At 45.8% G+C, this 26,258-nt stretch overlaps 1 protein-coding gene across 2 annotated transcripts in view; it reads right to left on the bottom strand.

Annotated features, from left to right (window-relative positions):
• ADAMTSL3 (ADAMTS like 3) overlaps positions 1-26,258 on the bottom strand; it is a 271,063-nt gene that overhangs the window by 69,439 nt on the left and 175,366 nt on the right. For both annotated transcript variants that reach the window (XR_013390636.1, XM_077918855.1), the window contains exons 10-14: positions 23,360-23,498; positions 17,270-17,320; positions 6,895-7,099; positions 5,273-5,420; positions 1,756-1,840 (exon numbers count right to left, since the gene is read on the bottom strand). Coding sequence is in view for 1 of the 2 variants with exons in the window: in XM_077918855.1 (XP_077774981.1) it covers positions 1,756-1,840; positions 5,273-5,420; positions 6,895-7,099; positions 17,270-17,320; positions 23,360-23,498 (628 nt within the window). In the remaining variant the exon portion in view is untranslated. The remainder of the gene's footprint in view (positions 1-1,755; positions 1,841-5,272; positions 5,421-6,894; positions 7,100-17,269; positions 17,321-23,359; positions 23,499-26,258) is intronic.

Genomic DNA, 26,258 nt, shown 5'->3' with positions numbered 1-26,258 from the left:
GGTTGGACAGTGTTCTCGAAGCTACCAGCATGAGTTTGACCAAACTGCGGGAGGCAGTGGAAGACAGGAGTGCCTGGCGTGCTCTGGTCCATGGGGTCACAAAGAGTCGGACACAACTAAATGACTAAACAACAATAACATAATTTGGTAGGAATGCAGTATGCTACAAGGGCGTGCCTAAAAATCTCATACAGTCAGTTTTTCCAAGCCAGTGATTTCTTGCAGACAGAAATCTCCGATGTGCATGTTTGCAAGGGCATCTTTTCCATTCATCGCGGTGAAGTACAATCCCATAGATGCAAAAGGGTCCCAATCTGGTGGTGTGAATGGGAGATGCACCCAGTGCAGTCCCCTGAATTGAAGGCAATGGAGATGCCTCTTTGCTCAGGCATTGTTTATTTATTTAATGTATTTCCCGTCTTTCCAAGCAATTACTGTTGTCCCAAGTGGCTCGCGTCAACGAGAAAAAGAGAAAGAGTTCGAGAATACAGAAGTGTGGTCCTTGGAAGGACCTTTGTACGCTAGGCTACATGCACTCACTATCCTCCATCCAAATAAAGGAAAAAGCATTCTGGACCAATGGGACTTCCAAAGACTCTTGAAAAGGCAGCTCTAGGTCAAGCATATTGGAGTAAACCAGTCTAGAAGTAACTAATGGTGCTTCCAGATGACCTGTTCAGCAAACATTCATTCCGATTTGTTTGCAGGCAAGGGTAGATGATGTTGCATCTAAGCAATTGTTGTCCAGTGCTTTCTAATACATTTCCCCATCACTTTCACTACTTGTGATGTTTTGGAGAGCCAGTGTGGTGTAGTGGTTAAGAGCGGTAGACTCGTAATCTGGGGAACCGGGTTCGCGTCTCCGCTCCTCCACATGCAGCTGCTGGGTGACCTTGGGCCAGTCACACTTCTTTGAAGTCTCTCAGCCCCACTCACCTCACAGAGTGTTTGTTGTGGGGGAGGAAGGGAAAGGAGAATGTTAGCCGCTTTGAGACTCCTTAAAAGGAGTGAAAGGAGGGATATCAAATCCAAACTCTTCTTCTTTGGGAAGTGAGTTTGTTGTGCAAGACCTCCCAATCTGACGACCTGAATTTGCGAGTAAGTGACTGAATCCCACTCAAAAATAGCAACAGTCTGGAAAAGCCCCAAGGCAGGTATAACCATGGTTACATTCAACCTCCCCTGGAGCGGCCAAATGGGTCAAAACACCTCTACTCTGGGCAAACTCACTCAAGACCTGAACATTGTTTCTTGTTCCTGCAATTCTAACTGAGATGCCCTAGATCTATTCAGGGAAGAACCAAAAAGAGAAAACTTGGACCACCGAGGATTGCCCTATGAACACAGATGTTGGGTACGAATGCCCTTCTTCTTGGCTGCATCCCCACTGCTTGCAAAAATTTCTGGTTGCCATCAGGAGAGCCGTTTTGGAACTCAACTCTCCCAAGCAAGTGCCTTCTGGAGGACAGGAATTTGTATAGCTGGGAAACCTTGATAGCACTTCCGAAACATATAATTTAAATACTTTCTTGGCTCCCGCTGCTTTTGCGTCACTCAAGGAGAACTGTTTGGAAGAATCTGAGAACTGACTTGCAAAGACAGACCCAGCCCAGGAAAATCCAAACGCCAGATGACTTGGCAAGGGAGGCCAGTCTTTACAAACAGTCGGGGAAATGAATCAGCGGCCTCTTCTCTGCCTTAAAGAGAAAGAGAGCGAGTGAGACAGAAGGAAAGAGAGAGGCATGGCAAACTTACGTCGGTTCTTCGGAGACTGCTCTGGTCTCCTCCATTTCGTGCGCTTGCTTGAACCAGGGGAGTCTTGCTTCAACGGGGTGTTTCTCTGGAAGAGGAAAATGCACAAAGCATGGGCTATTTATTTATCTATCTCATTTCAGCAACTCCTGGGTTTGAACCAGGAACCTCGTTGTTTTGAACAACCTGGGACTGTGCACTCAGGAACCAGAGCCCTCTTCAGGACAAAAAAGGAAAACACCATTAGTTGTGAGACAAGAGAGAGTAGGTAGGGTTCAGCAAGGGGGAGAAAAACACCAGCGAAAAACATCATTCTATGGTTTATATCGTTGATTCTTCATTTTCTTTCTTTTTCTTATGTTTGCACTTCTGAACAAATCAGTAAAATACTAAGAAACAAAAAGGAGTAACAGACAGCTTTCTGGGTCATGTGGCTAGCATGACTAAACCGCTTCTGGCACAATGGAACACTGTGATGGAAGCCAGAGCGCATGGAAATGCTGGTTACCTTCCCCCCGCAGTGGTACCTATTTATCTACTTGCACTGGTGTGCTTTCGAACTGCTAGGTTGGCAGGAGCTGGGACAGAGCAATGGGAGCTCACCCTGTCGTGGGGATTCAAACTGCCGACCTTCCGATCAGCAAGCCCAATAGGCTCAGTGGTTTATACCTACAGGAATTTCTAAAGTGTTTTCTAAATTCTACACACTGAGGAGAAGTGCTTTTATTTCTTTGATCTTATTTAAATATTGATTTGGTTTGAACCCAACACTAAGCCAAACCATGGGTTAGCACAAACAAGCAGCTGTTTGAGTTCCCAGAGCACAGCCACCAAATTCCTTCTCTACTCCTGCTGCTGCCACACTGCCCAGGGGTTAAGCCATGGCTTCGCTTACCCTTACATCCAAACCCAGGCTCACGGTTTATCTCACTGCAGCTATAACCAATGTTTATTAGAGGGGAGGAGTGCAGGGGCTGTAATTTTTGCTTTGGGAACCCACATGTTTTCTCATTTGTGCTAAGCAATCGTTTGGCTTAGTCTTATGTGTGAAATGGACCACTGTTGAAAAATCCATTAACTGCTAAGCAAAACATTGAAATTATTTCTCCCTGTTTTGTTACACTATAGATTTGTTCACCCCACTGTTTTAAATTACATCATAAGTGAAGAAAGAAAAAAACAGGCACACACCCTACTTAGTGCTGATTACTACAGCCTCATAACTTTGCCAACTCTCGAGTTTGTCCTCCAGCTTCTGGAAGAGGTTGCTAGGAACATTTTACTTCAGCTAATAATTCTCTCCCCATCTACACACACACACACACACACACACACACACACACTTGCACAGTCAAGGCCAAATTAATATAATCTGGTCACAGAGAGACAACCTAGGCTGCATGGTATCAAGTAAAAGCACAAAGCAAGTCGATTTACAGAAGAAAAACGTGCTTTCACAAGGTTACCTCCAAATCAGACAAAATCTGCACCACAAACAAAAAAAAAACAACTGAGCAAAATACAGGGTGCAGTCTTTGAAATATTGAACGCTATTTGCAATGAGAGCTATGGTTTAGGTCAGGGGTCTGCAACCTTTAAGACAAAAAGAGCCACTTGGACCCGTTTCCGGAAAAAAAAACCTGGGAGCCGCAAAACTCGTCATTATAAAAATAACTTTTTTGTCACTTTTTTATTATTTCTTTGTTTGACCCCTCAGAATTACTCCTCCTCATAGAAATAAACGTTAAATTAACAAGTTACCTTTTTTTGTGTGTGTGTGTTCTTCACTCCCCTTCAAAACAGTGACCAGCGTACATGCCCCCTTTCAATGCAGTGACCAGCGTACATGCCCCTTACAATGTAGCGGGCAGGCGGGCGGGAAGGTGACGTTGGGACGGTGCGTGACTAACGCACACACCGCCCCCATGCGAAGTCACAGCCAGCACAGCGCCCACCACAGTGGGGAGTGTCGAGGCGCACAATGCGCCTCCTCCCCTCGCTAGTATCCGCCCTGGAGCCGCGGCAAAGGTGTAAAAGAGCCACATGCGGCTCCGGAGCCGCGGGTTGCAGACCCCTGGTTTAGGTGTATTGAAATGAGAGGCCCTTTATCCTTGGCTGAGATGCTGAGGTTTTAATTAACATCCCAACGCCAGAAATAAAGAAGCATACCAGGGCTAGGGAGATATAGGGCTCTGTGCTGTTGGTGGGAAAGTGACCTGCATCTCCTCCCTGCAGCTTCCTTGTGTAACATCTAGGGAATGAAGATGTGTGGCATGCAGTTTCTATGGTCTGCAGTTCCCCACCTCCAGAAGAGGCTGGCAACAAACTATACCACCAGCAGTAGGGAGGCTGAGGGTCTACATGTTGCAGCTACATGTCTCCTTTTCGCTAGGCGTTACTGGGAGACGCAGCAAGGAGGTGCAGCCTAGTGACAGCTATGAATCCCTTGGCTTGTCTGGATTAGGCCTCTGAGTTTCTGAATGCAGTGCATGATAAGTGTGGCGTGCGAATACTGTGTGCAGATGAGCAGGAAATGAGGAGTGTGTGAGTCATCAGGTTAGATTTACTCCATTTCTGAATGGCTCCACACACAGGAAAGTTGCAAGGAGACTTACATGGATGTGTAAATATGCAATAAAAACACATTAAAATGAAACAATTGGGGGGGGGGGGGGAGGAAGGAAAGAAGGAAGGAAGGAAATGAGTAAGAAGCAGGAAATATATTATACCCAAAATTACATATCCAAGTACTTATGTGGTTCTTCAGTTGTCCATGGGTTGGGTCCAAAGGTTCATTTCCTCTGATGGAAGGTTCCCTTCCACTAGCAAAGGAAGTTATTCTACCAGAACTGCTCTCCTTCCATTGGCTGTACAGTGGTGCCTCGCAAGACGAAAAGAATCCGTTCCGCGATTCTCGTCGTCTAGCAGTTTTTTCGTCTTGTGAAGCAACCCCATTAGCAGCTAAGCGGATTAGCGCTATTAGCGATTTAGCGGCTTAGCGGCTATTAAAGGCTTAGCGACTTAGCTCCTAAAAGGCTATTAACGGCTTAGCGGCCTTGAAAAAGGGGGGGAAAGCGGGGGGGGGGGAAATGGCGAGACTCGCAAGACGTTTTCGTCTTGCGAAGCAAGCCCATAGGGAAATTCGTCTTGTGAAGTGCCTCCAAAACGGAAAACCCTTTCGTCTAGCAGGTTTTCCATCTTGCGAGGCATTCGTCTTGCAGGGCACCACTGTATTCAACGTTATCTGTCTGCTAGCGAAAGGGCTTGTGTTGAGTGAGGTTTAGAGCAGCAAAACAGAGGAATTCAATGCAACAGTTGTGCTAGCCAAAACACATCGCACAACAGGTTGCACAATCCGTTGTGCAAGAAAATCACCACCAACCGGCTGGTGCATTCTCTTGTGCAACGGTGTTCTGCTGGCGCACAACATTTTGCCAGAGAAGCAAGCATACTACGAAGTGATTCTATTGCTACACTGGATACAACCCTCTGTATCTTTAGGCAGGTATATGAGAGTTACCTTTGGGCTTGTAACAGGGGACCGGCACGATACATTCTTCTTTTATGTGTAGCTTGAGCTGAGGATTGCAGCCGCCTGTGTGCTGTCCACGGTGATCAATGCACAGCACCACTCGGTACCGTAACCCTCGCCCACACGTCACGGTGCACTACAGAGCAACACAAAAGCAAAACCCCAGAGCTGTCAACCGATTCAAGGATGTTCAGTCAAATTATTATTGTGTTATTTATTATATATTAAATTTCTCCACCGCCCTTCATCTGAGGATCACAATACAAAAACACAATGCAGTAACCAACAAAACTAACACCCCCAAATTATCATCATCTGCCGTTAGCTGATTAATACATGAAACGGAAGTACATGTGCAGACATAGTTTATATTTTATTATTATTATTTACTTTAAAAGCTATATACTGCCTTGAAGTCTAAAACTCCATTCTCAGAGCGGCTTGCAAATCACCGCAGCTTATAACAAAGGCAGAGTATGGACGAAAACAGGCATATGAAACAAATTAACCCAAATCAGTCCTTATTATTCTCTGAAACAGCAGCAACGAGGAGGATCCAATAAATCATATAACTTGGCCTTGCTAATGCCATTTCGGGATACATACGTAAGTGTGAGATAACTTACAGTTTAATAAAGAAAAAAAGCTACCATTGTTGGTCCATCTTCAATATTTTCCTTTTCATTCCCTAATATGGCCATGGACCAGGTCCAAAACAGCCTCAAAAAATAAACAAGTGTTCCCTTAGCTCATAGCCCAAGTGAACTATCATCATCACCAGCTCCCATCTGCTCTGCTTTACCATCTGGGACTGGTCTGGGCTCCTCCTTGCCTCACAGAGGCCAATCTAGATTGAGAAGATGCTCCCCTCCCCCTTATATATTTTTTCTGTCCCTTCTGGCGGGGGAAAAGCCATTTTGCTGAATATTCTCAGCCAGATTTGATGGCAGCTGGGATTCCACACCTATCCACCCACCCAATGACAAATGACACTAGGTCTGGGGTACTGTGGATGATGCAATTCATCTAGGGCAGAGACGCAGTTGGCACTGCTGCTGCAACAGCAAGAGCCCTAGGGGGAAAGTAATGCTGCCAACCCAAGAAACTGTGGCTTGTGTGCAACGCAGTTCTAAGCAACATGTTCCATTAGTGCAAGGACACCAGTTATTTCCCCCTACAGTGTTTTCTTGAGAGTCCCATGGACTGCAAGAAGATCAAACCTATCCATTCTTAAGGAAATCAGCCCTGAGTGCTCACTAGAAGGACAGATCCTGAAGCTGAGGCGCCAATACTTTGGCCACCTCATGAGAAGAGAAGACTCCCTAGAAAAGACCCTGATGTTGGGAAAGATGGAGGGCACAAGGAGAAGGGGATGACAGAGGACGAGATGGTTGGACAATGTTCTTGAAGCTACCAGCATGAGTTTGACCAAACTGCGGGAGGCAGTGGAAGACAGGAGGGCCTGGTGTGCTCTGGTCCACGGGGTCACAAAGAGTCAGACACGACTAAACGACTAAACAACAACAACAACACAGTGTTTTCGCATATTTGGGGGGGAAATCAGGTTTTTGTTTTTAAAAAATGAAGGGTTAAATTCTTTGTGAGCTTACCTGTGACCATTCCAAAGCGATCCATTTAGGGCAATCGTACAGGTTGCAAGCTTGCATGACCCTGGGTTTGGGAGCATACATGCATTTCCACTCCTCTACTTGTAATATCTCTCCATGCATGGTCTCCTCCACACACACGAAACTCCTCCTCTGGATTCCACCTCCACAGGAAACTGAACATGCCGTCCAGGGGTTGTGCTCCCAGCTGGGGTTGGTGTAGGGAGGGAACACAAAAATTTGCATGAGTCCGCCTTCTATATGGTTTCTAGATGCAAGCTCTTCTGAAAGCAGTAGATCCATCTTTCTTCTTTGAAAACCAACACTTAATACTGTCAGTAATCAGACCCACAGGGACACGGGTGGCGCTGTGGGTTAAGCCACAGAGCCTAGGACTTGCCAATCAGAAGGTCGGCGGTTCGAATCCCCGTGACGGGGTGAGCTCCCGTTGCTCGGTCCCTGCTCCTGCCAACCTAGCAGTTCGAAAGCACATCAAAGTGAAAGTAGATAAATAGGTACCGCTCCAGCAGGAAGGTAAACGGCGTTTCCGTGTGCTGCTCTGGTTCTCCAGAAGCGGCTTAGTCATGCTGGCCACATGACCCGGAAGCTGCAAGCCGGCTCCCTCGGCCAATAAAGCGAGATGAGCGCCGCAACCCCAGAGTCGGTCACGACTGGACCTAATGGTCAGGGGTCCCTTTACCTTTACCTAATCATACCTACTGCTGAATCCTACTTCTCTAATGCCGTTTTATCTAAAGCTGATGTACCAATTCTCAAATTTTCAAAAGCGTGTCAAATCCTAATGGATGCTTCCTAGACTACTTTTTGCATGGAAGATAAAACCCTTCCTCACACAACACCATCTCCAGAGCCCTTCAGTTGTGTTAACTCTGCTTAATGTTCTCAGAGAAGATCTGCCTGGCGTATCGTAATCGTTGAACGTACTGGGGAAGATTCTGGAGAAGGTCCACTAAGACTTGGAATCTATGACTAGGAGTCCAGAACATTTTGGCCAGGAGTCTAAATCAACCCAAGTCTGGATGACTTGCAAAACTGTGCCTATCTTTGCTTCCAATGAAGAACTTTAGGGGTGGCTTGGAGATCTGCACCACTCTGCTAACATCACAAAATATATGCTTACCCCCCACCATGGAGATTCACCGGTGGGGGGGTGGCAATGTATAGTACAGTCCCTTTTGGATCAACATTATATTTTCCTGCTAGCAACTCAAAGCAAGAAGTCTATGCTTAATGTTCTGTTCTAAAACACATTTGGATAGGCAGGAGAATGCTGCTAGCCCAGAGTGGAAGGAACAAAAGAAGAATGACAGATGAAACTGATGGAATATGCAGAAATGGCAAAACTGACGGGGAAAATCCGAAACCAGGAAGATCAAGTATTTTCTAAATACTGGAGTAAATTTGTAATTTACTTAAAAGACCACTGTAAACAGTTAAAATCATTGGCAGGGATGTAAAGAAACTCGTAATGTGGAATTGTTTTAATGGTAATTACAGTTATATAATAGCTAGATAAGGGTAAAAGATGCAGTAAATTTAAACTTAAAGATGGAACCCATGGAGGGAAGAAAGGAGGTCTAAGAGTTCAAAAGAACTCTGTATTTTAATGTTTGAAATCGCTGTTTTATATGTATATCCCCCCAAAAAAAACTCCCACATATTTGGATATTACAGTCAGTAATGGCTCAGGAAAATAAATGCAAGCCTGTTGCACCCGCTGCATGGGTTGGAAGCAGCAAGAGTATCCCACTCAAAGTCGTTTGTTGGAAGCAGCGGAGGCCCTGTAAAGAAGTCAAACACAGAGCAGATGGAGCAGAAACCTATAAATCCAAAAGGTAAATTTATATAACTGCTCCCCAAGATGCAGGAGGTGACTCAAGAATGCTCCCTGCCTGAAATAATTCACGCAACTCCCCGCTCAGAGCAAATTAATCACCTTATACACAAACCGAACGTGAAACTTATTGTGCGCCGAGCATTGACATTTAAACCAAACTTACATGATCAAAACCAGGCAGCATGGAGCAGATAGCTAATGATTTCACCATCGCCCCTGATAAATGTGCTCATCTGCTGCTCTCCTTTCATGCCACGTAACCCAAAGGAACGATTGATGTAATATATAACACACTAAAGGATGTCTAGTTCCAGGGCTAATCTACTGCGAGAGCTAGCACAGTGTAGTAGCAAAAAGGCCATTCAACGTACTGCACAGGAGCAAAATTCTGCAGGGGGTGTTCAACAGGGAGCTGTGGAACAGAAGTGCATGATTTGAAAAATCCCAGGGGGTTGCTGCTGGGGGGAAAAACCAGCCCCATTGTGAGTGCCCCCCCCCCACTGCAGTGTGACCTACAAGTTACCTTGGACCTAACACCATTATGCTGTGACTTGCCCTGGCTCCATCAGTGGCAGGAAGCCAGCAAAATGGGGAAGAAGTAGGGAAGTCTACCTCTGGTCAGCAACAGTGTCCGAGCTGTGCAGTGTGGTCCACAAGGACACTATGCAGAGTAGACCCACTGAAGTCAATGGTCATAAAGTTAATCATACCCATTAATTTCACTGGGTCTGCTCAGAGTAGGACTAACACTGGCTGTCACCCTGGGATGTTTTTATTCTCCTGGGATTTTAGTCTGCATTTTTACTTGCTTTGCTCTGGTTTCTTATTGCTGGTGTACACCTTTAATTGGTACGTGATGCTGGTTTGTTAATTATAAATTGTTCTGTTGGACTCTTCCACTGACTGCGGAGGGAGCTTTAACAGAAAGGTGGCCTTTAGATTGTTAAAGCAAGCAAGCAAGCAAGCAAGCAAGCAAGCAAATGCACAGAGTAATGAAATCAGGAAATAGGGTAAGCTGCCTTGCACATCAGGGACACGGGTGGCGCTGTGGTCTAAACCACAGAGCCTAGGGCTTGCCGATCAGAAGGTTGGTGCTTCGAATCCCAGCGACGGGGTGAGCTCCCATTGCTCGGTCCCTGCTTCTGCCAACCTAGCAGTTCGAAAGCACGTCAAGTGCAAGTAGATAAATAGGTACCACTCCGGCGGGAAGGTAAACGGCGTTTCTGTGTGCTGCTCTGGTTCGCCAGAAGCCGCTTAGTCATGCTGGCCACATGACCCTGGCTTTCTGTGGACAAACGCTAGCTCCCTCGGCCAGTAAAGGGAGATGAGCACAGCAACTCCCGAGTTGTCCACGACTGGACCTAATGGTCAGGGGTACCTTAACCTTGCACATCCTGGAGGGAGAAGTGGAGATGTTAACACAGGGCTGTCATTTGGGGCAGCAATCCCATCATTCTTCAAAGACACATTTCTATGTCACTGGAATGGGCATTATCCATTTGGTGGCAGGTTAAGGGACGCGGGTGGCGCTGTGGGTAAAAGCCTCAGCGCCTAGGGCTTGCCGATCGAAAGGTCGGCGGTTCGAATCCCCGCGGCGGGGTGCGCTCCCGTTGCTCAGTCCTAGCGCCTGCCAACCTAGCAGTTCGAAAGCACCCTCGGGTGCAAGTAGATAAATAGGGACCGCTTTCTAGTGGGAAGGTAAACGGCGTTTCCGTGTGCGGCTCTGGCTCGCCAGATGCGGCTTTGTCACGCTGGCCACGTGATCCGGAAGTGTCTCCGGACAGCGCTGGCCCCCGGCCTATAGAGATGGGCGCACAACCCCAGAGTCTGGCAAGACTGGCCCGTACGGGCAGGGGTACCTTTACCTTTACTTTAAGCCATATTTGGCAAGAGTTTTATTTGACTGACTGGCTAACCTGCTCTGTTGATTTTTAAGCTGCCATTTTAGTGTGATGAGCTGTTTTGTGGTTTATTGTTGTTTGCGGCCATAGCTGTTTTAATGCTTTGTACCCTGCCCTGGTATCTGTATCGATGAAGGGAAGCTTACAAATGATTTTAATAAGTAAAATAAAATAAATACATCAGGTTGTGGCCAAAGTTAGTCCAAAGCAGAGCCTACCCATTGAAATTAATGGACATGACTATCTTGGGTCCACTAATTTCAACAGGTCTACTATGTTAGCTGGATTCAATCCGTAATGCGCAGTTCTGAACCGCAGCAATTCCTGGTTCCCAACAGAACATTCCTGTGCGCACGTTTTCACAAATGTGAGCATGTAAAGGGCTGGCTCAGTCCTGATCCACAGCGATGTCGACCACCAGGAGAAGGTGGTCATCAAACCAGAGGGAGGTCAGCAGGCCCAGGCTCTAGAACAGGGCAGGAGGCAAAGCAAGGAGAGATCAGGACCTTGGACAAGGACCAAGGTGCTGGTTCAGGACTGGCTTTAGAAGCCTAGGCCCAGAATACAAAGAACCCCAGCTGTGTCTGAAAGCAATGGGCAGGGCTTTATAAGGGCATAGGCCTGACACTGAGACAAAATGGCGGGTGGATTTGCAGGCCCAGCCACCACACAAACTCATGAATGGCAAGGCCTAAGCAGGTGGCACAGTGAAGCTAAGGCAAACAGCAGCATCTGTGGGCCCTGCTAAGCAGTCTGGCCGCAGGAGCTGCCCCAAGGGTACTGAGCGCTGACAGCAGCCCTGAGTATGTCCCATCATGTTGCTAATACTTACATTTCAAAGCATACACTGAAAACACATTACAGTGGTGCCTCGCAAGACGAAATTAATTCGTTCCGCAAGTTTTTTCGTCTTGCAAAGCACAGTTTCCCATAGGAATGCACTGAAAATCAATTAATGCGTTCCTATGGTCAAAAAAAGTCCAAACAAAGCCAAATTTGGTACAACAAGAGTTTATTAAGTGCTCTTTAAAGTCACACATACTGTAAAGAGCATTTCAAAATTCAAACCCAGATTTATTTTTTTAAAAAAGCAGCAGAGTGGCCCAATGGTCACAGAAAATCATAAAAATGCAGAAAAAAACCACACAAGCTTCCAGATTCTTGCAAACCCCTCCCCAACTGTTCCCCCAGCCACCCACCACACAGAAATTCAAACCCAGATTTTTTTTCGTCTTGCGAAGCAAGCCCATAGGGAAATTCGTCTTGCGAAGCAGCTCGAAAAACGGAAAACCCTTTCGTCTAGCGAGTTTTCCGTCTTGCGAGGCATTCGTCTTGCGGGGCACCACTGTACTGCAGAAATCTAAACAACCACCCACCACAATGTTGTGACAACATGAGCAATCACTTTGTCTTAATGCAGGGGTGGGGAACATGACTCCCTCCAGTTGTTGTTTGGATCGAACTCCCATCATTCCTGGCCATTGGCCATGTTGGCAGAGGCTGATGGGAGTTGGCATCCAACAATGTCTGGTAGGCCACAGGTTGCCCATCCCTGTCCTAATGTGTCGAGAAATCTGTGGCTTCCATGCAGGTGCCCCACTCTCTCTTGTTGTGGCTCCTCTAACCACTGGCATGAGACCCCCCACCCTCCCCAAAAAAGGTTGCCCACAAGGGAATGTGGTTCTCAGACTTGGAAACGTCCCCCTTAGCCAGACCCCTTTCTTTCAGCTCCAGCGCCTCCCCTTCCTGCTCCACCTGCCATGTGGGAACAATAATACAGACCTATTTTGCAGAGTTTCACTTTCTAGCTTACTCATTTGCAGAACTGATGGAAAATGCTTTTTGACAGCCGTTTGCACACATTTCTGTTGTCTGGGGCGGTGTAGAAGCAGCACGCCGAACCCTTTAAAGCACTGCATTAAGTGCTAAAAAGTTACTTGTTTTTAAAATAATAATCATCGGGATGTAAAGTACATTTAACTGTCGAGTGAGATTAGCGGCCCACGGATTTGTATATGCCACAATGCAAAAGCGCCTTATGTGATGCTAGCTGCAGGAAGTGTTTATGGTGTACATTTTTACAGCTGTTTTTCTTTATCTCAGCAATTTAAAATACACTCCCTCGTCCCATATTCCTAGGAGTCAGTTCCAGGTGGGACAAGGGGCCTAGTGGGCCAGGCAGTTTGATAGATACTTTCCAGAGTCTGCGTCTGTCAAGGGATCCCTCAACACTCCTGCAAGCCTGAACTATGCGGGAGCCATTCCAAAAGCCTTCAAAGGTAGGTGTGTGTGTGTGTGTGTGTGTGTGTGTACAGAGGTGGGGGAACATTTATCCTGGTGATTTCCCACCTCCTTCTTTCAAAAGATTGCTCCATCTGTTAAAACAGTCCGGGAGTGCATTTACAACTTGAGCCACAGCTCAGCTCATTGGACTCCCACCGCTCTCTGCCCCAGGCTTCTCATTTGACTAACGAAGGCAACACAGAGCACTAGACAGTCATAAAGGAAGCTCGCATATGGCCCTACTATTTATAGATGACTGGTGCTCAAGAAACAGCGAGCGAAGTCACAGGAAGCTACCTTTAACCAAGTCAGGGCAGTGGTCCATTTAGCTCACAGGTGTCTACGCTGATTGACAGTGGCTCTCCAGGGTTTTGGGGGGGTGTACACGCGCCTCCCAGCCAAGATGTTGGGGAATAACCTGAGACTGTCTGCATGCAGCGCATGTGCTCTACTACTTCCCCGCCAAGCTCGGATTAAGCGCCTTGTCTTAACTTCTGCTGTGTGCAAACACAGCAGGTGCCACAGAGCCCCTACAAGGAAACCCATGCATCGGGGGGAAACTTCCTATTCTCTGCATCGCAAGGGTTGGAGGAAAGAGCTCAAGTCGTAATGTTAAGGGCAGAGGAGTGAATCTCCCGTAAATCTCAAGCCACTCCTTCAGGGGCAGAACTTTCAAAGTGAAACTGAGTCCAGGAGCGACCGGTTCCTTTGATTCTGAAGAAGGAGGTGACTGTGCAGAGTACTGATTGGCTACCTGTTGCAACAGCCCAAAAGCTACTTCCGATCCACCACCCCAGCTGGCTGTGCAGAGTGCAAAATGGCTGGCCGCTACAGCAACCACAAAGCCACTGTTTCTGTTCAGCCAAAGCCTAAAGAAACAAACATTATTATTTGTTTAAGAGAAGGTGCTGTGCGCATGCTGAAATTGATAAACTTAGTGGGCACTTTGTGGAGGGTGGGGAATGTAACCCTCCACCAAGCTTGCTCGAAGCACAGAAGGTGATGGTGGAGAATCAATACTTGAATCAGAAGAGTGATATGTGTCAGTAGAGGAAGGAAGAAGCCACAGTAGTATAACCTACACTCAACTCTAGAAACCTGATCCTCAGAAGGCTTGGAGCTGTAGTGTACTCTTGGTACAGGATAAAACTTAATGGGTCACCATGTAGGACAGAGATGGGAAACCTATAGATGTTCTTTGATGATATTATTTGTGCTATCATTATCTATCACCTACACAGTCATCTCAAGATAATGTACAATAAAAATGGGAAAAACCAGCTGGTACATTTAAAACAAAACTAAAACAATGCAAAATAGACACTCAGGGCAAAGAACCATTTATTCAGCTGAGAGGAAATGTCTTCAATTGTTGCTGGAAAGCACAGGCAGTGGGTGCCTATTGTATCACAACAGGTATACTATTCCGCAAGAAAGGGGCCACCATGCTAAAAGCCCTGCTCAGAGGTACTGTAGAGTGGGCTTCTGAGATCTTTGGAACTTGTAGAATAAATTTTCCTGCAGACTTCAGGGATAATAATAAAATAATAATAATAATAATAATAATAATAATAATAATAATAATAATAATAATAATTTATTTGTACCCCGCCCATCTGGCTGGGTTTCCCCAGCCACTCTGGGCGGCTTCCACAGAGACCAAAAATACACTAAAATGTCACACATTAAAAACTTCCCTGAACAGGGCTGCCTTAAGATGTCTTCTGAATGTCAGGTAGTTGTTTATTTCCTTGACATCTGATGGGAGGGCGTTCCACAGGGCGGACGCCACTACCGAGAAGGCCCTCTGCCTGGTTCCCTGTAGCTTTGCTTCTCGCAATGAGGGAACTGCCAGAAGGCCCTCGGCGCTGAACCTCAGCGTCTGGGCAGAACGATGGGGGTGGAGACGCTCCTTCAGGTATACTGGGCTGAGGCCGTTTAGGGCTTTAAAGGTCAACACCAACACTTGGGAATAGAAGGTTTAAGGTGGTTGCTCAATTAACCTGCTCCTGAGCTGTATGAGGACTTGTATATTCATACCAACATCTTGAACTTGGCCCAATAGCAGACTGGCAACCAGCGCAAATCCCACAAGCAAGATCTTATATGCTGGTGATAGTTTGCCCCTACAAGCAATCCAGCTGCCACATTCTGCACCAGCTGCAGCCTCCAGACCAACCCCAAAGGCAGCCCCACATAGAGCATACTGCAGTAGTCAAACCGCGAGGTTACCAATAACAACCCCCATTATCCTCAACTACTGGTCCTGTTGTCATATTGCTGATGGGAGTTGGAAGTCCAGCAACATCTGGAGAGCCACATCTCCATCCCCAATAAAGAGAAAAATTAAGTGTGCCTTAGGCTGGAAAGTGAAAAAAAAGGCATTCTGACATTCTCTCAGTCACACGAGAGCTGCTTATTTGCTGATAGGTGGGAAAAGCCATACAAGTCGGTCTCTGCCTACACGGCTGGGTCATTAAAATATTCCTGAGCTCGTTTCAGACAACACAGTTCAAATGAGTGCTTTATATGAGTATGCATTTGCCAACAGAGGCGTGCGCACTCCTCCAACTACTGCTTGTTCGGAGGTTATGCAGGTTTCCGCAATGCTCAAGCCCTTCCCTCCTGCAAAACCCACTTTAACCCAAAATATAGGTGGGGCCCAAATAAACAAATGGGCACATCTTAGGTCAAGTGTTGGGAGCCTCCAGATGTTGCTGACTATGACTCCCATCATTCCTAGCCTTTGGCGATGCTTGCTAGGGCTGATGGGAGTTGAAGTTCAGCAACACCTGGAAAGCCAAAAATTCCCCACACCTAACCAAACCAAATATTGCCTATTTCCAGCTCTGGAACATTTGTGGACCAAGTATTTGTTTGTTCATTAGTCTTTATGGCTGTTATCACAAGCATTAGAAAACCCCACAAAACCCATAAACAGAGAGGACAGTGAGAGGAGACCACAGACTACTTGGCAATGAAGAATCATACTACCTTAAATTCTCTGAGAGTGATGGTGGTTTGGAATGCCCTCTGCCAATCAACCCTCTCTAGACTTGGTCTCACTGAACACCACTGCAGTGTTGAGTCTGGAGAGTTGGTTTTCTAAATCCCTTTGCTAGGACTTGGCTTTATTTAGCTGATTGATACACTATCCTCAACAATTGCTATCTTGCACATAACTTACTAATGGAGCCCATGCACTTGAAGCGGGAAAGTGCATTAGTGGCAGGTCGCGCTCTTTAAGTGCCATGTGCTTTGGTGCGAACTTATCTCAAGAACTCAACGTCATGGGCTGTCAAGCTCAGTCATGCCATCTATGGCAAACAGTTACTGCTAGTCTTCATCTTGGCTAGGCAGGCATCTGAAAAAATGATACAAACTAATTGCCGTATTTTTCTGTGTATAAGACGCCCCCTATTTTGGGGGACTCAAATTTAAGAAAATGGGGGGGGGGGCACAGTTGTCAAGCTTTTGGGGGGATTGCCCAGAGTTGTTGAGTTTTCTGGGGGGTGGGATTGCCCAGAGTTGAGCTTTTTTTGGGGGGTGGGGTGCCGAAAATCACTAAACCAACTGAGAACCGCTGACAATCACTCACGTTGCCAATGACAACATGCGTCTGCCCGCTCAAAAACAGCAGACGGCAATCACACGCCCAATTGCTGAAGCAGCAGCCAATCCAGAGCAACCCTCGCTGCAGCAACCAATCACCCACCCAATTTCTGAAGCAGCAACCAATCCAAAGCAGCACTTGACGCAGCCACCAGTCACCTACAAAATCGCAGCTGACAAGCTCCTACTCGCGTCTGCAACCAATCACCCGTGACCCCCCCATGCACTACCCATGTATAAGACAACCCCCGTTTTTTAACATTAGGGACCCCTGACCATTAGGTCCAGTCGTGACCGAATCTGGGGTTGCAATGCTCATCTTGCTTATTGGCCGAGGGAGCCGGCGTACAGCTTCCGGGTCACGTGGCCAGCATGACTAAGCCGCTTGTGGCGAACCAGAGCAGCGCACGGAAACACCGTTTACCTTCCCGCCGGAGTGGTACCTATATCTACTTGCACTTTGAGGTGCTTTTGAACTGCTAGGTAGGCAGGAGCAGGGACCGAGCAACAGGAGCTCACCCCATCGCAGGGATTCGAACCGCCAACCTTCTGATAGGCAAGTCCTAGGCTCTGTGGTTTAACCCACAGCACCACCCATGTCCCATTTTTAAACATTATTTTTGAGTAAAAATCCCTCGTCTTATACATGGAAAAGTACGGTACACTGTATTATATTATTAATGGAAGGCTAATCTCAACAGCATCTTACAGAGGCCATACATACCGAGGAAGTGGCTGGAAGTGGTCGTAAGGCATGATTTCCTTGAATCCGTCACTGTGAACAAGACAAGCATTTGCAAAGTTATTTGCGGAACATCAGGATAGGCTTTTCTTTATGTCATGAATATATTCATTTGAACGCCCATGAGAATTTCTGGAAACAACTAGTTTGGAAGGTGGGTATCCCTCGCGCTGCCTATTGAACCCATTCAGATCTTAGCAACTGAACCGGTTTGTTCTCAAGCTTCTTTGCAATTCCTGTGAAAGGTCCTAAAAACAAAGCCCTGCTGCAAAGTTTCTAGCAGTCCAAGGCAAGACCAGCCCTACCGTTAGGCAGAGTGAAGTAGCAACCTCAGGCAGTGAAAGCTGGGAGTAGCAACAAGATAATGAAGGATAGAGCTGTGTGTGCCATATGAATGGCAAACCCACAAACAAGATAATCTGCCACCCTCAACATCCTACTGTAACTAAGCCTAAGTATGTACTATCTGAAATAATCACATAATTCTTCTCTTACTCTGTTGTCTCCCTTGCTACTGTTTTCAGACTGTATGCCCTTTGGGGCAGGGAACTGTTCTCCCAGGACTAAGCTACATTAGTATAAAAAACCAGGGTTTTAAGTGCATTATAAACATGGAACACCAGATGGTGCTGTAGAGCACAAAACTTTCCTATGAGATTTTACATAGGATTTTTTCCTTTTGTTATAACGATTTAATTTATGACTTCTTTATAGCGGTTTTCCCCCTGTGTGTAGATCCACCCCCATTCTCTGTAATCTAACCTGTATTAATCCTAGGCTATCTGGAACTGCAAACGATCAAGCCTCAAAGACTTCTTTGAGGACAGAAGACAACAGGGATGTGCAAAACCTCAAGACTGCACAGGCCTGGGATAAGATGTAGGAATGCAGCCTCCTGCCATTTTCAGGTCAAAATGGTGGCAATCTACTCTATGTCAGAAAAGAAAAAAATGTAGTACCCAAAGAGGACAAAAGTGAACACATACCTGCATACAAATGGCATGAACTTATTATATGCAAATATGGAAATGAGTAGCACAACTTAAACAGAAATGTAATTCATCTCAACCCTCAGGGCAGAAGACTGCGACCGAGTGCTGTGCTCAGTCTGCTGTCCATGGCCGTTAACTGTTAATAGACAACTATTTCACTGCTCGTCTTGCTCTCCCTTCTGAGGGTTTCTTGATCCTTAAATCAAGATTGGACCAGAACAGCTCTTCAAACAGAGGACACCTTCCAAGTGAGTGCTGCCCCCTGCCAGCTCTTCAAATAGAAGACTGTCCTCTATTAATGAAATATACTTGGGGTTGAGAGTGGATTTCATGCTCTTTATTCAGCTCATAGTGGGAGGAGGAAAATGAATGTTCCCCCAAAGTACAGTGGTACCTCGGGTTTAGTACTTAATTCGTTCCGGAGGTCCGTTCTTAACTTGAAGCACCACTTTAGCTCATGGGGCCTCCCACTGTTGCCGCGCCTCCGGAGCCTGATTTCTGTTCTTATCCTGAAGCAAAGTTCTTAACCTGAAGCACTATTTCTGGGTTAGCAGAGTGTGTAACCTGAAGCGTATGTAACCTGAGGTACCACTGTTTCTGCTTTATATACATTATTTACACAATGAGCTGCAAGTGATTGGCTAATTCTGGAATTCTCCTGTAGGCCAATCAGGTTGTAGATTCACTTCCATCTGGAGCTGGATTGGGTGGCTCCTGCAGACCAATCATACTGCTGCGTTGTTCTAGGACCAATCAGACTGCTGCATTCTGGACCCTATTGTTCTAGGACCAATCAGACTGCTGCATTTTGGATCATCTTCAACTCAGTACATAACAAGTAGGTCACATGTCTACCCTCCTGGTCAAGAAAGAAGTAGCCTCTGCCAGCCACTCCACAAGCTCCAGCTCAAGACCTCATCTCCACCTCCAGCAACTGACCTCTGGGGCCTCAACGGGAGAGCATAGACTACAGCTATGGATTTGGACCAACCTGCCCACAACCCTGGCTGGGCCCTGACACCCGCAAGGAGGAGGAACGAGAAACAAAGCAGAACGTTCACCCCATAGCATCTTAGCGCCTTTGCTTTTATAGCGCTGATATTAATGGAAAGTACTCGTATTACATGTTCCCCCCTACTTATAAAGCTCCCATCCTACTTCCAGAAGGTTCTGTAACCTTTTATGATCTGTATTCCAGTTTTGCCAGAGTGGGTCTGCAGAAACAGGCCTGGTGAGCTTTGAGCATCTATGCTTCCGAGGGGGTCGCTATCGATGATTACGTTCGGCTGGGATTAGAGGAAACAGGACAGTTTAGTTATAGGAAATGAAATCCACCGAGAGTGTTTCCTTTTTCTCCTTTGGATATATCTCCAGGTCTGCCAGCTGGCATTTTAATGTGAGGTTCTGGGCTAGATACTGTAGTGTTATTTTAAGATACTTTAGCAGAGCCAGGAAACAGCACCAGACGGTCCAACAGCCAGCGTGCCTTAAATGTCATTGTGCAACTCAATATGGTCTATGTACGCTGCAGCAGCAGCAGCCTTTAGGAACTTGGCAACGGCACTGTGTGGTCATTGCACCACAAGCATCTTTCCTTTCCTTTCGCATTGCATTCATTTTGTTTCATTGGAGCCTGTAACCCTTAAGGAGAAAAAAATGAAGGCGTTGACTGATGAGTGTCTAAAAGGAAAGGAATGCCTGTGAGATGCTGGCTTCAGGTAGATCAATGATTCCCAAACTGGGGCACACTGGTGTGACTTCAGAGGGGTTGATGTGTGCCTTAAAAAAAATAATTAAGGAATCCCAAGCAACGATATTGGATGCAATCATCACTCTATGCCTCTTGGAGCTGGACATTCATATTATCCTGAGCAGGTGGTGGGAGTTAAGGATGCACTAACATTTCCAGATGCAGTTTGTGCATGTATGTGACACGCTCAGAGACATTCCAGAAGCATCGCCATTGTCAAGAGCTACTACATCTGTGTGCAGCTGCGCCGTGTGGTAAACTGCTGAACTACAACAGTAAAGTACCTTCAGGCCCTAGACCAGGCATAGGCAAACTCGGCCCTCCAGATGTTTGGGGACTACAATTCCCATCATCCCTGACCCCTGGTCCTGTTAGCTAGGGACCATGGGAGTTGTAGTCCCAAAACATCTGGAGGGCCGAGTTTGCCTATGCCTGCAGACTGACTCTGCCCACCCAGGCTGGTCAGTGGGTCGTTTTGGGAAAGGAGGAGGGCTTCTTCTTTTTTCAGTTGAGCCTTGCGTGAGCACCAAGGTCTTCCTGAGCTCTGAGTGCCCCTGTAGTCCTGGTTATCATTTGGTCCTGAAATCTGGCTTGTTCTTTGACCCCAACTCTTGGATCCACACGCAGCTTCTGACTCCCAACTCATGGCTCACCTCAGGCAGCTGCCCACAGCCCAGCCCTACAGATCTTCATTGTTTAGTCTGGGGACAGTCAATACTGTGACCTCCAGAAATGTGGATACAGGGAACCAAGCAGAGGGCCTTCTCGGTAGTGGCACCCGCCGTGTGGAAAGCCTTCCCATCAGATGTCAAGGAAATAAACTATCTGAGTTTTAGAAGACATCTGAAGGCAGCCCTGTTCAGGAAAGCTTTTAATGGTTGGGGTTTTATTGTGTTTATAATATTTTGTGGCGGGGAAAACCCTGTCAGATGGGTGGCATATAAATAATAATGATGATTATTATTATAGGCTACAACTCTCTCATCCTTGACCCTAGGGCATGTTGTCTGGGGCTGATGGGAGTTGTTGTCCCAAATGTCTGGAAGATACCAGGTTGGTTACTCTTGGCTTAGCCAAAGGCTATCAGTCATATAATAGTTACAGGTAGGTAGCCGTGTTGGTTTGCCATAGTCGAAACAAAATAAAAAAATTCCTTCCAGTAGCACCTTAGAGACCAACTAAGTTTGTTATTGGTATGAGCTTTCGTGTGCATGCACACTTCTTCAGATATAATTATATAGTCATATAATAGTACATCATACAAATTATGATGTAAGCAAACACAATCCAGTACAATATCCAACGCCTTTTGCAACAATAATACTATATAAAAAAACTACAGCATACAATACAGAAAAGACACGCTCCCACCCATTTATAATTTAGCTCAACTCTTTAACAACAAATTTGACAGCCCCCTACAATCTGACATTTTCCATTCACCGTTTATTCTAAGTTGTGTTGCCAGTCAACCATATGGGATTTGACTCATTCATTTTTAATAGACAAAAACCACAACTAGAAAACTAGCTAGGTCAAGTATGTAAGTTTTGTTATATATAGTGGCTTGGGGAGGAGGGCGATGTTCTTTGAGGATTAATCTCTGCCAACAAGTCATGAACATCTAAATCCAAAATATGCTGCCTAACCACTTCCAAAGCTTTCTATTCTGCCTGCATTAACAAAAACAAAAATAATAAAAAAATTCACATGAGGATCCTATCACAGCGGTTCACTTAGTGACTGATTTAACTCAGTCACTGTCTGGGATATAAATCAGTGCTAACTTTGAAAGCTTCTGGCTATTTCCATAGAATAATTTTATCCTTTAATAATGTTACCATCCTGGTATTCAGTGAAGATGACAACTTTGACAGACTAGCTTTGGCTCATAACAAGAAAGGTGGTGTTCTGTTTGGTATAAGGAATACCCTCCTCACATACTGATTCTGAATGGAATCAGTAGACCTTTGAGATCCGTATTACCTGAAAGTTGAAAAATGTTTCACAGCTGAAAAATGTTAAAGCGAAGGCAGAATGAACTGACCACTTTCTTAACTGTTTGGCTAACATTTTCTCCAGCTGGCTCTGCATTCTCTTGGAAGCATCCAGAGCTAGTGAAAGTGTTGCTGCAATTCTTTGCACCCTTTGCTTAATTTAATGAAAACTTCCAAATAATGAGTTGCTCTGGCTTCTTGCATGTTAGCCAATGCTCCCTTCATTTCACACGTAGAATTCCAGAAATATCTCTGATCAAACCATGAGTCATTCTGTTTTCTTCTTCCCCAAAATCCTGATATAATCACCAACTTTAATCCCAATAATTAAAACAAAATTCAAAGTATGTCGCCATGTCTCCAGCTTTCATAGGCAGCAAAGGTTACTAATTTGCCTCCAAATCAAGCAAATTTTCCTAAGTCTAAGGAAGGCTACTTCCAGACTATTCAGTATATGGGAGTTAGCTTTATCTATCCAACTCCAAATCAGAAACACTTTTAGCCTTGTTAATCTCGGAGTCTAATTTCCATCTTTTTAAAAATTAAGTATATTACAAGTTAAAAGAAAAAGAAAGAAAAAGAATACATAAACCATTTTAAAAAGGCAGAAGAAGACAACAATAAATAGGGTTGCCATGTGTCCTCTTTCTCCGGGGTAAAAATTGGGACAAATTGCATTCATTTGCTTTGAATGGCCATCATGGCATCCTCTTTTTTGCTCTTCGAAATATGGCAACCCTAAACGATTATTACAAAAATTATAATTAAGATTGCAGAGCAATATAACATATATGTAAATGGAAGAACTTATTGTTTCCCTTAAATATACATTGATTCATGGGTCACTATGGTTTGGACAAATACGTTCCAAATATAAATAAATCTGTGCATATATAATCTTCGTCTGAAAGTGATCTGCTTAAATTATCCCTTCTTTCCCTACCAATAATGACAAGAACTTTTGGCTCAGCCCGTCTTGTTCAAGAACAGCAGTAGCGAATATGGTGCCATTCAAATGCTGCTGAACTACAACTCCCATCAGCCCCAGCAAGCACAGCCAGTGGTCAGGGAGGATGGGACTTGTAGCCCACAGCATCTGGAGGGCTACCCCTGCCCAAGAATAGTAAGTTCAATTTCCAGGTTATACAGACAGAACCCACTCAATCAAATGAACCAATTCACGGTGGGGTGTGCGTGCAAAAATAATACCAGTGGTCACTATTCCTTTCTTTACTGAAAAGCAAAACCTTCCCTCCACCACTGACTCAGACACCCAGCTCCCCAGTGCTCCGACTGGGATCCACCCATCCATTTATAAATTGGCAAGGCAAACCTTGAAGGGCAGGGATCCATATTGCATTCCTTCAGCTTAGGCTTTGGTTTCTTATTTTCAGGATAGTAGTGGCAGTACTGATCTGGCACCACGCGCTTTGAACGGATATCCACACACTCTGCAGAGTTCAGCTGGTAACCTACATTGGGGAGAGGAATATGCATTGCATTTAAGTGGAAACCAACATATAGTCGTACCTTGCCTCTCGAACAGAATGCGTTCCGGGAGTCCGTTCGACTCCCGGAACTGTTCGTAAACCAAGGCGCAGCTTCTGATTGGCTGCAGGAGCATCCTGCAGCCAATCAGAAACCGCACTGGATATTTGGCTTCCGAAAATTGTTCGAAAACACTCATTTCTGGTTTTCGATCGTTCGGGAGCCGAAACATACCAGTTCCAAGGCGTTCAGCAACAAGGATATACAGTGGTACCGCGGGTTAAGTACTTAATTCGTTCCAGAGGTCCGTTCTTAACCTGAAACTGTTCTTAACCTGAAGCACCACTATAGCTAATGGGGCCTCCTGCTGCTGCCGCGCTGCCAGAGCCCGATTTCTGTTCTTATCCTGAAGCAAAGTTCTTAACCTGAAGCACTATTTCTGGGTTAGCAGAGTCTGTAACCTGAAGTGTATGTAACCTGAAGCGTATGTAACCCGAGGTACCACTGTATGGATAGATTTGTGTGTTCTGTGACTCTTCCTCCTCCACTCTCACATGTGCCCCCAACTCCACACTTCTCACCTTCACTCGTAATGCCCCCTGTGAACATACACACTATTTGCGAAGTACATTCGCATCCCTCTTCCATGCACATGCAAACATTCTCACATACTCTCCATCGGTCAGCTAACCCTTTGGTAACGCCATCTTTTCTTGCTGCACCTCTCCCCTCCAATAGCACACATCCCCGTGTGCCTGTAAGGCCTTGTGCGATGACAACTTTTAAGCCTTCCGAGGGCTGGGAATGTTCATAAACATTTCATAACTCCTCGGGCAGCTGAGCCCAATGGCTCAAGAGGACTCATTTCAATCCACTGAGGCCAGCGCTCTCTCGGCCAATAGCGATGCGAGTTTCAAAGAAAACCCCGGCTGCCTGTTATCGACCCCACTTGCGCCAACTACAGCACACAGGCCAAACACTCGTCGCTGGAAAGGTCGCAAACCTTTGGACAGATGAGCAGATTTGCAAAGTCTGTGGCACACTTGTGACGGACAAGCCTTTATATTCCCTGCAGATCCATTAAAGAGCAGCAGCAGCTGCAGCAGCAGTAACTCAGAAGGACCGGGGAGAGGACATTTTGCACAATTATCCCATTACCTTGCCTGCAACAGTGCCTTGATCAGTCACCACTGCTTTTTTTAAAAAAGGTATTGGCTAGCATCCTAAATTTCCTTCTATAACTGTAATGAAGTTCGTGGAATGGAAATGCCCTGCTTTCCATTTCCCTCTATAGCCCTCTGTGCACCACAACTCTAATCCTAGCCAGACATGTAAAACTGTTGTGTATTTCAATTTGCAATTTCAGCTTACATTTTAAACCAGACATCCCCAAACTTGGCCCTCCAGATGTTTTGGGACTACAACTCCCATCATCCCTAGCTAAAAGGACCAGTGGTCAGGGATGATGGGAACTGTAGTCCCAAAACATCTGGAGGGTCGAGTTTGGGGGTGCCTGCTTTAAACTATTGTTTTAATTCAACTTGCTTTCCAAATGAATTTGTCTTTAACACTGATTTTTATTGACAATGCTGATGTGTATTTTTATATTCTTCGTAAACTGCTTCGAGGTTTTATGTACAGTTAAGCGACACACAATTTCCCATTAAATAAATCAAACATTACAGTGGTACCTTGGTTCCCGAATGTCTCAGTTGTAGAACAAACTGACTCCTGAGCACCGCAAATCCGAAAGTAAGTGTTCCGGTTTGCAGACGTTTTTTGGAAGCCGAACATCCAACGCGGCTTCTGCCGCTTGATTGAGTGCAGGAAGCTCCTGCAGCCAATCGGAAGCCATGCCTTGGTTTTCGAACGGTTCTGGGAGTCGAATGGACTCCCGGAATGCATTAAGTTCAAGAACCAAGGTACCACTGTGCTGTAATGTGGTGAATGCAGGGTTCTGCCTTAGACAAACCACTGCTACCTCTGCTTCACCCTACCCCCATCTATGATACAGAAATACAAATACCTGCCGGTCTTTTAAAGCTATCATAAAGACTACTAAGAAGCACTCTGAAGCACTCTGTGTAAAATTAAATGCACTATGCCTTCCCCAAAACACTAGCGACATTTCCAGTGTGCCTTTGAAACATGAGACTTGATTTTAAAAAAAATAGTAGCTATCAGTGCTATTTTTCTAGAAAAAGAGGTGCCGGAACTCACCATGAACGCCTCCCTTGTTCTTATATACAGTGGTGCCCCGCAAGACGAATGCCTCGCAAGACGAAAAACTCGCTAGACGAAAGGGTTTTCCGTTTTTTGAGTCGTTCCGCAAGACGAATTTCCCTATGGGCTTGCTTCGCAAGACGAAACGTCTTGCGAGTTCTTGCGAGTTTGTTTCCTTTTTCTTAAAGCCGCTAAGCCGTTAATAGCCACTAAGCCGTTAATAGCCGCTAAGCCGCTAATAGCCGTGCTTCGCAAGACAAAAAAACCGCAAGACGAAGAGACTCGTGGAATGGATTAATTTCGTCTTGCGAGGCACCACTGTAATGGCATTGGCGCCCACCTGAGAGGGGGCTGGAACTGAGTTCCGGCTGACAAAGAGCCCTGGTAGCTACACCGAAAACATCACCATATACTAAACTGGCTGCAAACGTTGGCCTTCTGCACTGCTAACAGGGAGGAGCTCAGTGTTACAACCCAGCATGAATTTATAGCATTTAAAAAAGAAAGAAAGAATACAGCTA

This window comes from Podarcis muralis, chromosome 14 (genome assembly GCF_964188315.1).
Source record: "Podarcis muralis chromosome 14, rPodMur119.hap1.1, whole genome shotgun sequence".
Classification (NCBI taxonomy): Eukaryota; Metazoa; Chordata; class Lepidosauria; order Squamata; family Lacertidae; genus Podarcis; species Podarcis muralis.
The sequence above is the reverse complement of the archived record's forward strand: the minus strand, read 5'-3'. Positions and strand labels throughout refer to the sequence as shown.